The 14,662-nt window shown below is 47.4% G+C and overlaps 1 protein-coding gene across 2 annotated transcripts in view; it reads left to right on the top strand.

Annotated features, from left to right (window-relative positions):
• The window catches only part of prkd3 (protein kinase D3), a 40,361-nt gene that overhangs the window by 7,048 nt on the left and 18,651 nt on the right, over nt 1-14,662 (top strand). For both annotated transcript variants that reach the window (XM_083683694.1, XM_083683693.1), the window contains exon 3: nt 13,597-13,735. In XM_083683694.1, the coding sequence (XP_083539820.1) occupies nt 13,597-13,735 (139 nt within the window). The remainder of the gene's footprint in view (nt 1-13,596; nt 13,736-14,662) is intronic.

The following is a 14,662-nucleotide window of genomic DNA, read 5'->3' as shown; positions in this document are numbered from 1 at the left end:
GTAATTCTCTTGGCTCCCTGGATCATACTCCTGCAGGTTCAGATGGAGGATAGACATCAACATGTTAAAACTGTTACCATGGTAACAGAGGCCTGGAAGCAGGTAGCGTTACTCCCTGCGCTCAGGAGAGAGAGACAGAGAGAGAGAGAAACAGAGACAGAGACAGAGAGAGACAGAGAGAGAGAAACAGAGACAGAGAGAGAGAGACAGAGAGAGACAGAAAGAGACAGAGAGAGAGAGAGCGAGCACAGATGGAAACTGTAGAGTGCTCCGCTCCCACTGGCCAAGACTAACTGAAACGCACAGGAAATAAATCACCTCCACCCCCCCCTTTCCCCATAGGCTTAGACTAGTCCAGCACACATCTGCATGTTCCTATGGAACAGCCATATTTCACCCTGCGGACGCTTCAGCACCCGGCCCTATGTATGATACTGTATACTGTATACAGTAAATGGGGCCGGCTGAACATTTCCTGGAAAGCAGATTCAACTTCTCAGAAAAAAAGGTTCACCCCTGAGTCAAAATATCAGTGTTCAGACTTATTGGAATGGCTTCTGAATGGAAACAGTTATACATTTTTTTTTCAGGTGCAGGCTTAATGTCATATATACATTTTAAAAATCTTTTAGGCCAGTGCAGGCTACGGTATGATGGCAATATGAACGTTATAAGTGAAGGATCGCTGTGCAACCAAAAGCTTGCACTTACTGTAAGTCTTAAAACCAAGTTGAGCAAGCCATCTATCAATTTGTCCAGTCTTTGAGTCATTTGTGGATGGAGGGATAGAGAAGAAAAAATCCCACCATAGTTAAATGGAGTAATTTCTCCCATCTGCCGTTCACATTTCTGTAGTCTCATTCTCCTGCCGAGTGGCGTGGCAGAACAGAACGCTAACCCACAACAGAGAGAGAATGACAGACTTGAGCAGAGTGGTCCTCCCGTGGGAGAGGGGGGTGAAGGACGGGGAGACGGCTCAGTGGCAGGCCTGCCCTGGTGCCATGGTTGCTGGGTAGTTGGTGCCAGGACCAGACATGGTATTCATCCACCACCACCCTGTGGGTTAGGTTCCCAGTGCCCTGGCAGAGTTGCTGGAACGCCCTTCACCATTATCTGACGACACACAATGGTGGGCAGGGATAATCTGCTGTTACTCAAATCTTCATTATTACTGGTTGAATAGGTCTGAGTTGGGGTCAGAATGCTGATTAATATAGAGGGTGTGTACTGTAGATTATCAAGTTCATAATCAACATCAATCTACTTCGCTACTATTCAGGGACTGTGCTGGCGTACCTGTATCCTTTTAGAACAACACACTTGATGTGTTTGGGGATTGTTTTATGATTGATTAAAGTTATTCCTTTAATGAGTCGGTAAATATGCAGTCATAAATCAGATTGAACACCTCCGTGCAATAAGCTATTTTCCTTTTTAAGACAGGACGTCCAATTTCCCCTTGTTGGTTTTTCTGCTCATTCTCCCCTTCCCCCCTTTCGCGCAGACAGGCTTTCCACCTTGTCTGCACACTCTCACCGGGTCGTTTCGGCACACTTGCTGAACGCTGAGGGCACTTGGCACAGTATCAAGTTCAGTATCCTTCTTTTTTTTTGTCCTCAGGGAGCGCAGTCAGGAGTCTGACCTTACTTAATTTATCGTGTCTCTTCACGGTTTAAACCCTAATGAAGTTACTCCTCTTACCAGAACGAGGTCAGCGGAGCTATGACCCACAGATGTCATGGAGACACACACAACAATGGAGGAACTGTTAGCTCCTTCAAAAACCCAGCGGTTTCACCCCACCCCCACCCCGTTATGTCAATAGCAGCAGGTCCCTACAATAAAAACCATATGGAGCCTGTGTTTTTTCAAACGTCAGCAAGGCCGCGTCGACATTATCGATCCCTGCAGGGGTGGCAGGTTGAAATGGCTGCTGTTCAGAGGTGTTTTCTCAGCACTGTTTGCTTTTCCTGTCTGTCAGCTCAGTGAGTGATCTGTAAGGCTGATAACAAGGTGGCAGAGGAAGTGGAACGGGGGCGTTTATACAGAGCCAGAAGAAACTCAGCGCTCAGCATGAGGGGCACGGACACATGTCATGCTTTTTCGATGACATTGAGCAACCTGAGTCTGTTCGTTGCATATTGTGGTTTGACAATTCCTTTCCCCAGGGAACAATGTATTACATTACATTTGAATATGTCGAGCGAATTCAATGAAAACTTGCTTCCGCTTCTTCTCTTGTGTGTTTTTCGATTTAGTTTGGTTCTCTTCTTCCAACATTTTCAGCCACAAGGGAAGCAGCCAGTCAGATTGCTTCTTTCTATCGCCATGTCTCTCCGAAGTCCCCATGTCACTCCGTAGTCCCCATGTCACTCCGTAGTCCCCATGTCACTCCGCAGTCCCCATGTCTCTCCGTAGTCCCCATGTCTCTCCAAAGTCCCCATGTCACTCCGTAGTCCCCATGTCTCTCCGTAGTCCCCATGTCTCTCCGTAGTCCCCATGTCTCAACAGACACACATGCTCTGAGGTCCCACATCAGGGCCTCTCCCTTTTTCCACAGTCTCTTTCTTCCCTCTCCAATCAACTGCGGTCAGCGGAGGAGTACAGTGTGTTCAGTGGCCTGTTTAGTCGTCTGTGTGGCTTCATCCAAATGGTTTTTCTGTCCACTGCAGTTGCTTTTATTCCTGTCCCTGTGTTGTATAAATGGCCAGACAAACTGCTTTCCGACTGCCTCTGTGTGGAAAGTGAGTTACAGTTGCAGAAGGTGGCTGGCTTTTGACATTTTGAATTCTCCATTAGATCGTTCTACCCACAGAGTGTGCGTGTGTTGTGTCTGCTTCTGTTCAATGACTGTTTATGACCTAGTCGAGCATTACTCGGGTGGTCCCATCAGGAACAACATGGTATCACCTCTTGTATCCCCACCTGGTGGGTGGGGATCCAGTGCAACATCAAAACTCAGTGGGAAGTGAATGAAGCGACAATATGCAACAGTATAAGAACATATTTCTTTAAGCCCTACGATGGCCCTGTACTCTTCTCCAGCAAAGAGATCATCATCAATTTCTCCCTTGTGTAAATCAAAAGCTATCACATGGTTATTTACGTTTGTCTTAAGATCCATTCGGCAGTTGTCCCATGACATCTGTAGCCAGAGAGCAGAGAGTGTCTGCAGTACTGTATATCATCAAGGTGGATAAAGGCAGCAGGCGTGTCGCTGTGGGCCCATAACTCAGAGACCTGGGGCCTTGATGAGCGGTTTAGATAGCTCACACTCCTCTCTTCCTGTGACTCAGGCTTCCTCTTCTCCTCCATCCATCACGCCAACACACTCACACGCTAACTCACTCACGAGACGAGATGAGACGGGACGAGACAACCAGAGGAAGGCAGACTGTCTCTGTCATCTCCGAAGAATGGAGCTCTCAGACAGACAGCCCTTTCTCTCGGATGAGGACACAGGGCTAGCGACCAAGTGGTTACCTCATCACTGCTAGCGATTCACTGCTGAGGGCTGGAGCGGAGCACTCCTTGCACATGAGGCTGTGTAAAAAAAACCTCGTAGGAGAAGTTGTATGTTGTTTTTCTAAATCTGCAAGGTTAGGAAAGTAATCGAAAGCGATGTAGGAAGTGATTGAGCAGATGAGTGGTTTCTCAATTGGGAGTCTCAATTTAGAGCAGGAAGACCACCACAGAGAGAAAGATAGGGCCAATACCAGACGGCACAGTATCATTCTCTCAAGATGTAAATGAAGTAAGAGATCTCGTCCCAATAGTTTCTCCTGGCAGTGGAAGCAGGTCCATGCTGACAGGTGTATGATGCCCCTTCATGACAACTACGGTCTGTGGTTTTGGACCAAGGCCCCTAGACCCTTTAGCTCAGCAGTTATTGCTGCGATTTCACCTTGTCAGCACTTGGTAATATGTACTGTACACGGCTCTCAACGCAAAGAGGCGCCACACCAGCATTAAATTAGTCACATATGAATGTTTGGCATGTTTTCAAGAGCTGTTTTTCTCATCTCACGGAGTGGGCTAAACCCAGTAGCAGGCCGTGTATTTTACACCTAGGCCTTCAGTGCTATCCTCCCGCAATTAAACCGCCTTCGAATAACCTCACCATGACACTAGGGCTATAGGCTATTGTCATTCGACGTAACCAGCCCATATTCACAGTGACAGTAACCTTTACCGAGTGGAATAAAGTGATTTAACACGAGGCTCAACACCTATGAGAGTTACAATACACTAATTGCAGAGACATGAATACATGGTGACTGAAACCATCAAGGATGTACCACTATTAAGCATTATGACAAGATGCTGCATCACAAATAGACATGGCATAGTCCGAATCAATGTAATTTCCAAAGAAACAAGAACAAACTCACAACAACCACTCACATTTACTCATACGACCACCAAGCAAGCAAAAATGCCGTAAAACACAAATAACACAATCAGGATTCAACAGGCTTCCCCACAGATTCCAGCCAAGCTGCTGGGCCTAAACGCACATGCCACCACGCACACTCAAAGGCACAGCCAGGCCACTGAATCTGAACATCATTCACACAAGCAGCAATGATCTAAAGCAAGCAATAATAATTATAATAAATTACAGGCCCGGTGCCAGGATGAAGTCTGTCTGTCTATCGATCTCCTCCGCTCCGTTTCAGTACTATGGTCCATCAAACTTACCAAAGCTGCTCATCATTTGAAGACAAAGTCCATCCTCCTTTCTTTCTTCATAAAGAGTTCGGTTGTACAGTACATCGGTGCGTTTCAGTTCCAATAAAAGCTCCTTCTCGATTGCCATGGAGGCCAGTCCTGCTCAGTCTTATTTCTTGAATACGTTTTGATGTGTTTTAGGGCTGTAAATGTCTGCTCCACAGAGGCAGTAGATACTGGGATGGTCACTGCCAAACATGCCAATGCATAAAGTTGATGCATGCTCCTAGGCGGCTAGGCAAGCTAGAAGGCTCCGGAGTGTCAAAGAATACGCCCAACATGGCAAACTCGAAATCTGATTGGTTAAAGAATTTGCCAATCAACAACATCGTCCCCATTTGCTTCAACAGCAGAGGGGATTCACTTGAAATTCTGAAGGCCTCAGGGGAGATATTTTAGCACAGGTGGAAAATCTGATTGGTTAAAAGCTCTAATTCATATGAGCTGCACTGGAAGCAGATGGGAGCGAACTTTGTAAAATGCATATAGCATGAATGAAAATATATATTAAATTATAAAAATATCATTTTCTGATTCTGACAATCTCTAGGTCAGCAGAGAAGGCCTTGCTGGCCTTGCTGGCCTTGCTGGCCTTGCTGGCCCTGAAGGCCCTCCTCTGGCTGAACCTAGCCTCCGGTTGCGGTGTTGACACTTTTCTTGGAACCGGGGTGAATATGACTGTAAGAATGAAGGACCCGTACAGTGGTGAAACTGAAAGTTGGTCAGACAATAAGTTACTCTGTCATTATGTTGACCCTTATCCACAGAGGAGAGGAATGTGCAAGTTCTGCCTTTTGGCTTCCAAATCCTGTCATGTGTATGTAGATAAATGGGAAAAATGTTTTCGCTGTGCAGTGCTGCAGCTTCTGTACTTTGTGGTTCATGGTAAGATTTACCTGGTCTTTCCGCAAACAGTGGTGTTCAAATTGTTCTCTTTTTCCATTGATTTGAACAACATAGTTGCCTTGGACTCATTGGAGTCATTTTAGATGAATCTGAATCATCATACCAAGTGGAACTGTAGTTACGGACATTTCTTGAACAAGAACGTCTAAAAAAAAACACTTTGCTACCACGAGAATTTTCTTTCCATGGCATCTCTTTGCACTGGGTTCTGTTTGTTACCATAATGGATTTTTTTTTTTTTTTTTCTTCCAGTGGAAAGTAGCTGCTAAGGCTTGATGCAGAGAAATGAGAGAGAGAGAGCATATGTGTGTGTGTGTGTGTGTGTGTGTGTGTGTGTGTGTGTGTGTGTGTGTGTGTGTGTGTGTGTGTGTGTGTGTGTGTGTGTGTGTGTGTGTGTGTGTGTGTGCTGATAGATAGAGGGCTGATAGCTAGAGTTAGTTTGGTCCCGTAAGTGGACTAGGAGCCTGTGTGAAATGTGAACCATATGAGGGGCTAGTGGTATTGCAGATGTGGCTGGGCTCTCTCTCTCTCTCTCTCTCTCTCTCTCTCTCTCCCTCTCCCTCTCTCTCCTTCTCTCTCTACTCCAGCTGTAGTGTGTTTGCCTTGGCTTCAGCCTGCAAACGGGGAGTAAATACTTGTATGTAGTACAGTGTAGAAATGAAGCATGCTTCTCTGTCTCTTCTCCACCCACTGGCTGCAGGCGCTGGGTGGAAGGGGAGGCACATGCTCTGCTTGCCGCCGGGCCTAGAAGAGATTTTGGCTGAGCGTCAGGTCTGTCTGACTCCTATGGAAGACATGTAGGAAGGGCTGGTTAAACTGGAGAGATATGTATTTCTGGAGATTTTCACTGCAATACACAACACTCTCATGCTTCAGGAAAATAGGATGGATTGGTTTGCGTTTACAACCCATTCTCAGCTTAGTGTGCTACTGTACAATACCTTAATTAGCTTAGCAAACTGCTACAAATCTCTCTCTGAAGCATCGAGGGATTCTGAATGCTTGACCTTTGAGTATTCTAATAACACTGTTTTGTATGGCGGACAAAAGTGTGCAGCAGCACTTTCCCTCCTGAACAATGGCTGCCCCATCGTGGATGGGGGTTGAACCCAGCCTTGTTGAGAAGGCAGGATGAATTTTGCCCTTGTTTTCATTAAAGCTCAATGAGGTGTGGGTGTGTGTGTGTGTGTGGGGAGGGAGGTTATTTTTGAACACGATCAAGAGGACCGTTCTTGTGGAATTACACAGGCAAATTATATGGAAAATTCACAGTTATGGGTAGACTGAAAAGCATTTATGGTCAACAAAACACTCCAAAGACACTGGAATATGGCGTGGTTTTGTAATGGTCACCATAGATCAGAACGCCTGCCAATGGAGATGTTATATTTTCAGTTGTGTACTAGTCATTTTCATGCTCATTGGTAAACCATAAGTTTATGCTTCAAAATGAGTAGCTTGGCTTTTATTTGCTTTCATTCCACCCAGCCTCCTCTAATTCAAATTCTTCCTCCTGATACACATATTATTATATTTATAATTCTTTGTCTGGTACATATTATTATAGCAGCAAGTGACATATCTATTTGAAAACTGAGATATTATCAAGAAGCAATATATGTTGGTATTGTTTGTGCATGTGGTTCATTCTAGTGCTCATCACTGTTTCCAATTATATTAATAATCTAATGAAGACCAAAGCTATTCACGCAGAAGGAAACTCCATTGAAGAATTTACAGTTTCAGTTTTCCACATTTCCTCTTGATGTGACTCGCACACAATTACTTTCCCCAAGGCCCGAGTTAACATAAATACATTTTCCTACTTTTTTTTTTTTTTGACTGAATTTAGTGCAATTTCCACAGATGTGGTTCATAACATGTCACACAGTTAAACAACAGCTTTGCATTTGACATCAAAACAATTGTTCTTCTTGTTTTTCACCGCTCAGTCTCACTCCTAGTCATGGTTTCATAACCTTCACACTTGAACCAAGCAGCTTGATCAGCTTGTTTGTCTGCCTCTTATGCATAGAGGCTCTGCGTTTCATTTGGATTCGAACCGAGACAAGTTTTAACCTGCTGTGGGTCCTATTCCTCGCCAAATTCTACAACCTGACATACTGTATTCCACCACAGTGTAAACAATCAGTGTGCATTGGTGGAGGTAGATGTCGGAGGATGGACTCATTGTTAATGCATGGAATGGAATGAATCACGTGTGTTTGATTCCATTCCTCATTCCGTTCCATGCATTCCAATGAGCCCGTCCTCCGATTTCTACCTCCACCAGCCTCCCCTGGTGTGCATACAGTACACTACACCCAGTTCAACTGTCGCCTCATTAATCCACTTCAGTCAAGTGGGGTGCCAGACATCGCACCATCTTGTGCCTCCTGGTCTTGGGTCGAGAGGGGCGGTCTGTTCTGTTAGATTGTTCTGATAAACAATTTCATTCACATCAATGAATGGCTGCTTGTGTGTGGCAGATAAAAAGCACCTTGTTTCACACTACGGTCTTGTGATGCACTTTATCCTCCCACCTCTGGCAGTATCATTAGGCAGGGCACAGTACCTTGATGAATCAACAACATTGCACTAATTCGCCCCTTAACAGAAATGTCTTATTATATTATGTTCATGTATCAACCCTCTGTCTGTGGTTCTTTAATGATTGTGACCCAAGTTAGCATGTTTACCATTTAACAGGCCAGGAGAGCCGAAGCCTCCAGCAGAAGTTGTACACTAACCTCCTCTAATGAGTCGAATAGCATTCCTTGCATGTGTGTTGCTGGCTATGGGTCTTCGTATGGCACTTTGGTCTGTAGTGGCGACCCAGGTGGGGCTGCTGGTCAGTGAACTAAGCATTTACATTTACATTTATGGCATTTAGCAGACACCTTTATCCAAAGCGACTTACAACAAATACATTTGTTTAAGTAAGTGAATCATCTCTCCATCAGTCATCATAACATAAAGTAATCAATGCTCAGTCCAGGGGCCATAGGCGGTCACAATGCTACAATAATAATGCTAGACAATGCTAGAATATATATATATATATATTTTTTATTAACAGGAGAGAAACATGTACAGGGGGGTAGTGGGGGTGAAGAGGTCTTTAGGAGGGACCGTTAAGATGTAAGCAGAACTTACAGTATGTAGCTAGTGAGTTTGTTTTCATGATTGTTCTCAAATAGTACCACCCTGACCCTCAGTCATAACACAACACGACTGGATCCATTTTTATCCTACCTATCTGCTGTGTAACCAAGCCTTTTACTTGTATCTGTCCATCACTCCAGAGTTGGCCCCCCGCCAGCCTCATAAAGGTGTCAGGCAGCTGGGGTCAGGCAGCATACCTTCCTCAGCGTAATCATGTGTCCATGTGTCAGACGGCGCTCTGTTCCCCTGACCGTCTCCCTGTGACCACCCACCTTTCTCACTGATGACTTATACCCATGCCCCACCCTGCCCCCCGCCTCACAGCACACACACTCATACACACGCATGCACACTCGTAGGAATGCACGCACGCACGCACGCACGCACGCACACGCACACACACACACACACACACACAAACACACACACGCACGCACACACACACACACTGAGTACTCATTCATCAGTGATTTATGACCATTTCAATTCCCAAATTGATTATTTGTCTCTCAGATTTCCTGTTAATCTGAAACGCTTTCGAGAAAGCCTGCAGATCTGCTCATTCAGACCAGAGGCGTTGTGTCAGAGTGGGCTTTCCAGTTCTGTTTCAAGGCTATTTGTTTTTGGCACTCAATGAAATGTACCATATTTCACTTCTCCCCCCTCCCTCCCTCCCTCCCTCCCTTCTCTCTCTCTCTCTCTCTCTCTCTCTCTCTCTCTCTCTCTCTCTCTCTCTCTCTCAAACAGGATTTAACATATCAATGGCAGATTAGTCAGTTTAACAAAAGCTTACCAAGGCAAAGCCCTTTTCCACTCTGCTTTCCAGCCTGATGCCGAGACCTCACACACAGACTGGCCGTGGGGATGTCTTTGGTGTGTGTGTGTGGTCGTGCTGGGTGTCTTTGTGCTGAGTGTGGCTGAATGGCTGTGCGTGGTTAGCCCCCAGTGTTTGATGATGACAAAGGGCATGTTGCTTAGTCACTACGGGCTCTGGACCTGAGCAGTGTGTGTGTGTGTGTGTGTGTGTGTGTGTGTGTGTGTGTGTGTGTGTGTGTGTGTGTGTGTGTGTGTGTGTGTGTGTGTGTGTGTGTGTGTGTGTGTGTGTGTGTGTGTGTGTGTGTGTGTGTGTGTGTGTGTGTGTGTGTGTGTGTCATTCCTCTGGCTGGTCTGGAGATGCCTGTCTGTTCCTGCACTGTGTTGCCCAACAACATCGCAACAATGGAACTACCAGAGCAAGTCCCTCCCTGTCCTGTTCTGTCATACCCTCCTCCTACTACTACCAGTGCATACAGTGTTGCATAGGATTCAGCTATATTAGAAGCAGATGATGAAATCTAGCGTCCACCATCCAACCGCTCAATGACTCGCCTCTCAACCCGTCACCCAATCACTCCCCAGGCCTACTGTGAAATCTCAGCGCAGCTCACCACCGGTTTGCTAACTTTACTCAGCCCTGTGCCCCATTTCCCCTTGTCACGGCCCGTTGCAGCGTAGGCTGGTTTCACAGCTTAGACCCATCCCTAGCCCCAGGGTTCTAACTGCTCCCGTGCTGGGATGGGAACCATGTGCAGTGGAAAGTGTTGCAGTGGGGTTGCCAACAGGAGGTGACTCCAGCTGGCCAGAGTAGGAGAGGGAAGCAGGGAGGAGAGGGGGTGGGGGGTGGGGGTGGGGGGGGGGGGCAGGGCAGGAGAGCAGGCATGTCAGACGGATGGAGGAAAACCTCAGGGTGACATCTCACTCAGGACCCAGGACCCAGGACTCACAGGAAGGATGCCCCCTCCCCCCCCCCCCCTTCTGATATGCCGTTATACCATGAATCACTTAAAAGTATGACAGGCCTTAGGATGTGTGTAAGAGAGTGTGTGTGGGGGGAGGGGGTTGTTTTGGAAACTTACCATTTACAGGCACGTGCCTCTTGATGTGGAACAATGTCAGAGGTATCGATTTTGCTTGGGGAGGTGTGTGTGTGGGTATGATATAGCGAGCTATCCTCACTCACATCCAACTTTCAGCACCCTCTCTTTACAGCCGATGCAAAACTCGCACACACTTTCAACCACAGGAGTTTATCAGTGTTCACATGCGTGGGCTATTTACTGGCCTTCTACGAGGATCTCTCTGACTGGATGGTGGGGGAGTAGAAACAGAGAGGGTTGTAGAGGGAGCACAGTCTCAGCTCTGGTTAAGACTGGGAATAAAGATGTTGAGATGTTTTAAAGTCAGTCCAGTCCAGTAAACACAGGGGATTTGTGGGATTTGTCATTCTGATCACGAGCAGACATGGATGTCACCGTGTGCTACGGCTCTTGACTGCGTCATCCAGTAGGATCCATAACTGATTCTGAGTAGATGCATACAGTATACCTTATACGTCGTAGTGTACTCTTGAGTGTCACTATAAGCAGTTGTGAAAGTGCAGATGCTTTATCTGGGTTTTGTAAAAAGTCAAAGCGAAAGCAGACAACAACATTTATTTCATATCCTGTGGTTGTCTGAAGAGAGACTGTTCTGTCCCTCCTCCCTTTCGGTTGGTGACTCTCTACAGTCTGGTTCTACAGTATCTACAGTTCTACTGCTGTTTTTCTGTCCTCTCCCCAGCCCTCAGCTGAGAAGCCACGTGATCTGTTATGTCAGGGCAGTGTGGGGTGTGTTTTAGGGGCTCCAGGTGTCCCCCTCTACTGTGCCAGAGTTCCCAGTGCCCAGTGCCAAACCTGGTACCCGTGGGTCTCGTTGGGCATGGTGGTTGCGCCTGGCATTGTTCCGCGGCCATTGTGTGTGTGTCTGTGTGCGTGTGTGTGCGTGTGTGCGTGTGTGCGTCTGTGCGTCTGTGTGTGTGTGTGTGTGTGTGTGTGTGTGTGTGTGTGTGTGTGTGTGTGTGTGTGTGTGTGTGTGTGTGTGTGACCACGACGTGGGGGAAGCAGCTGCTTTAGGTGGGCCCTCCTGTCCAGACCAGCCATCTTGGCAAGGAGACACGGTGCCCTGCCTTAACCCACCATACCATCCCTGCTTTGATGGCCGCCACACAGGAAGACCCCCCAACATCCATCCAGGCTCATCTCCCCCCCCCCCCCCCCCCTTCTCTCTCTCTTCCTCCACTGTCTGCCCCTATCAACCCCTCACATCTGATATAAAACACGGCTGATGAACGCATGCTTTCCCTTGGCTAGTTGTCAGAGAGTCTGTAGAGGGGGAAACACACTCCTTTCCATCGGGGTGTAAAGATGAGAGGAGTGAAGAAAGGTATTGCTGCCCTCAACACAAAACTGGACATGGCTTTCCTGCCTGGCAGCTGGCATCACATTCCTATGGCTGGCATCAGCTCCCCTGTGAGCCAGAGGTAACAGTGGTAGCATTGTCATACAGTCGAACAAGCCCAGCCAGAGACAGGGATCTGGCCATGTCAACAACCCAAGCACATAAACAGCTGTTGGTCTATTTCATTAGCTTCCAGTGGAAAAAGTTGGATTGAACTTGATGAGCAACCTCAGGGTTTCAAATTATCTGCTGTGTGGATGGTATGCTAGATATATTTGAATGGATGATTTGACTTTTAGATTGTGTGTGTGTGTGCGCGTGCGCGTGTGCTTGTCTGTCTTTCTGTCTGTCTGTGTGTGTGTGTCTTTGTGTGTGTGTGTGTGTGTGTGTGTGTGCATGTGTGTGTGTGTGTGTACTGTATGTATGTGTGACAGCCACGTGTGTGTACATAGGCAACAACCCCAGTGTGTGTGTGTGTGTGTGTGACCTTCTCCCCTTGACATGAATAGTGGAAGTTCTGGGTCTCCGGAGCAGGAAGTGACTCAATATTGACTGTTCTCACTTCCTGTCTGGTGATTCTCCATCTTCACTCCTGTCAGGATGTTTACCTCCCTCCCCTCCCCCTGCCCCTCCCCCTCCCCTCTCCTCTATGACTCTGTCTGCTCTGCTGGGCCATTACCTCATCTCAGATCCTGATCTTGACCCGGTCCGGCCCGGCCCGGCATGGCCTGCTTGTTACATGCTCACAGCTACTGGAGAGAGCTGTAGAAATGACCTCAGAGAGCCTGCAGAGAGCCAAGGCTTCTCACTCTGTATCGCTGAGCAGGGGAGAGGTGTGTGTTGAGGGTTTGGAACGTGAGCTCTCTGCCTCAGCGAGCGAGTGCGTTTTTGAATTCTCAACCGTCCAGTGACGTAAGCTGCTGGTTGTTAATGGGAGTAGGAGTGTGTGAGTGAGTGAGTTGAGTGAGTGAGTGTGTGTGTGTGTGTGTGTGTGTGTGTGTGTGTGTGTGTGTGTGTGTGTGTGTGTGTGTGTGTGTGTGACTGACTGACTGACTGACTGACTGACTGTGTGTATGAGTCATTGCGGTGAGGGTGATTTAAACAGCTGTTTGTCAGGCTCTCCCTCTCTGTGGCGATATTAAAGCTCAGATGTTCATTCCACACACACATCCAGTGTGTGCTCGTCCCTGGTCCTGCACCACAGGCCACCGCAGGCAACCATTGCTCCATGATTGTACACTTCAGTATACATCCCTGCTTATCAGATAAAAGGCTTGCCACACATTATCAGCGCTTGTCCAGAAAATATGATAAATCGCCTATGACTGCACAAATATGTCATCAGAAATAATCTGAAAAAAAGGTTTTGGTTGACTATGAGTATACGGGAACAGGGTCTTGGTCCGCTGGGGCCCGTTTCTGGTGTGTGAGTGTTGAAAGTACAGTAGGTTATCAGTGTGAGTTGGAAGTTCCAAGTGTCTCTCTGGAGTTAATGGACGCTCATCATGGTTATCCTTCCGCCTGCTCCTTCCTCTCCAGTTCCCGGAGTGTGGCTTCTTTGGCATGTATGACAAGATCCTGCTCTTCCGCCATGACCTGAACTCAGAGAACATCCTCCAGAGGCTGACGTTAGCTGAAGACATCCATGAGGGGGATCTGATCGAGGTGGTCCTCTCTGGTGAGTACCGCTGTTTGTGCGTGTGTGTGTGTGTCTGTGTGTGTGTCTGTATGTCTATATGTGTGAGTGCACGTGTGTGTGTGTCTATATGTGTGTATGTGTGCAGGCATGCGTGTGTGTGTGTGGGCCCGCATGTGCATGTCTGTGACATTAATTGTTCAACTGTTTTGATAACCTTTTCCTGTTGTGTCAGCTCAATTCAGTCAAACCTCTCTGTGGGTCAAACCTGTTTCCACACGTCCACAGAGCGAGGCTCAGCCAGGCTGTTTGTTCCACCTTTAGAGGCACAGGTGGTTGGTTTCCCCTCGCTTTTCCTGTCACCAATTATTTCAGCTTCCTGTTCAGTATTAACTCCAACCCATGCTGGCTGAAAGGCAAGCTGTTCTGTTCCATTCTGTCTCCACTGGGAAGCACCTGACACCCCCCCCCCCCTCCTCCTCCTCTCTTTGGACACCCCCCCACCCTCTCTCTCTCTCTCTCTGGGAGGTCAAAGCATTGTCTGCACTGATCCACACATGGACTGACTACACTGTCGGACCTGATGGGGTGTTAGCTTTGGTTTCCTGTCTCTCTCTGTCTGTCTTTGTCTCGCTCTCTGTCTGTCTGTCTCTCTCTCTCTCTCTCTGTCTCTGTCTCTCTCTCTGTCTCTCTCTCTCTCTGTCTCTCTCTCTCTCTCTCTGTCTCTCTCTCTCTCTCTCTCTGTCTCTCTCCCTGTGTCTCTCTCTCTCGACAAGTGTTAGCCACACTGTAGCACCTGGCGGATCATGGGAGCTTATCGTAGTGTCACCATTTCTTACGCCACACCGCTTCCTTCTCTTCCCCCTCTCTCACCACTTGGCCTATATCTGGCTACACGTGTGTCGAACTGGTGCAAATGCAAACTGCCGGCCTCTTTGCTGTTGTTCTGAGACCTGCAGAAACAGGGAC

The sequence above is a fragment of the Argentina silus genome (assembly GCF_951799395.1).
Source record: "Argentina silus genome assembly, chromosome: 13".
NCBI classification, from domain to species: domain Eukaryota; kingdom Metazoa; phylum Chordata; class Actinopteri; order Argentiniformes; family Argentinidae; genus Argentina; species Argentina silus.
The sequence above is the reverse complement of the archived record's forward strand: the minus strand, read 5'-3'. Positions and strand labels throughout refer to the sequence as shown.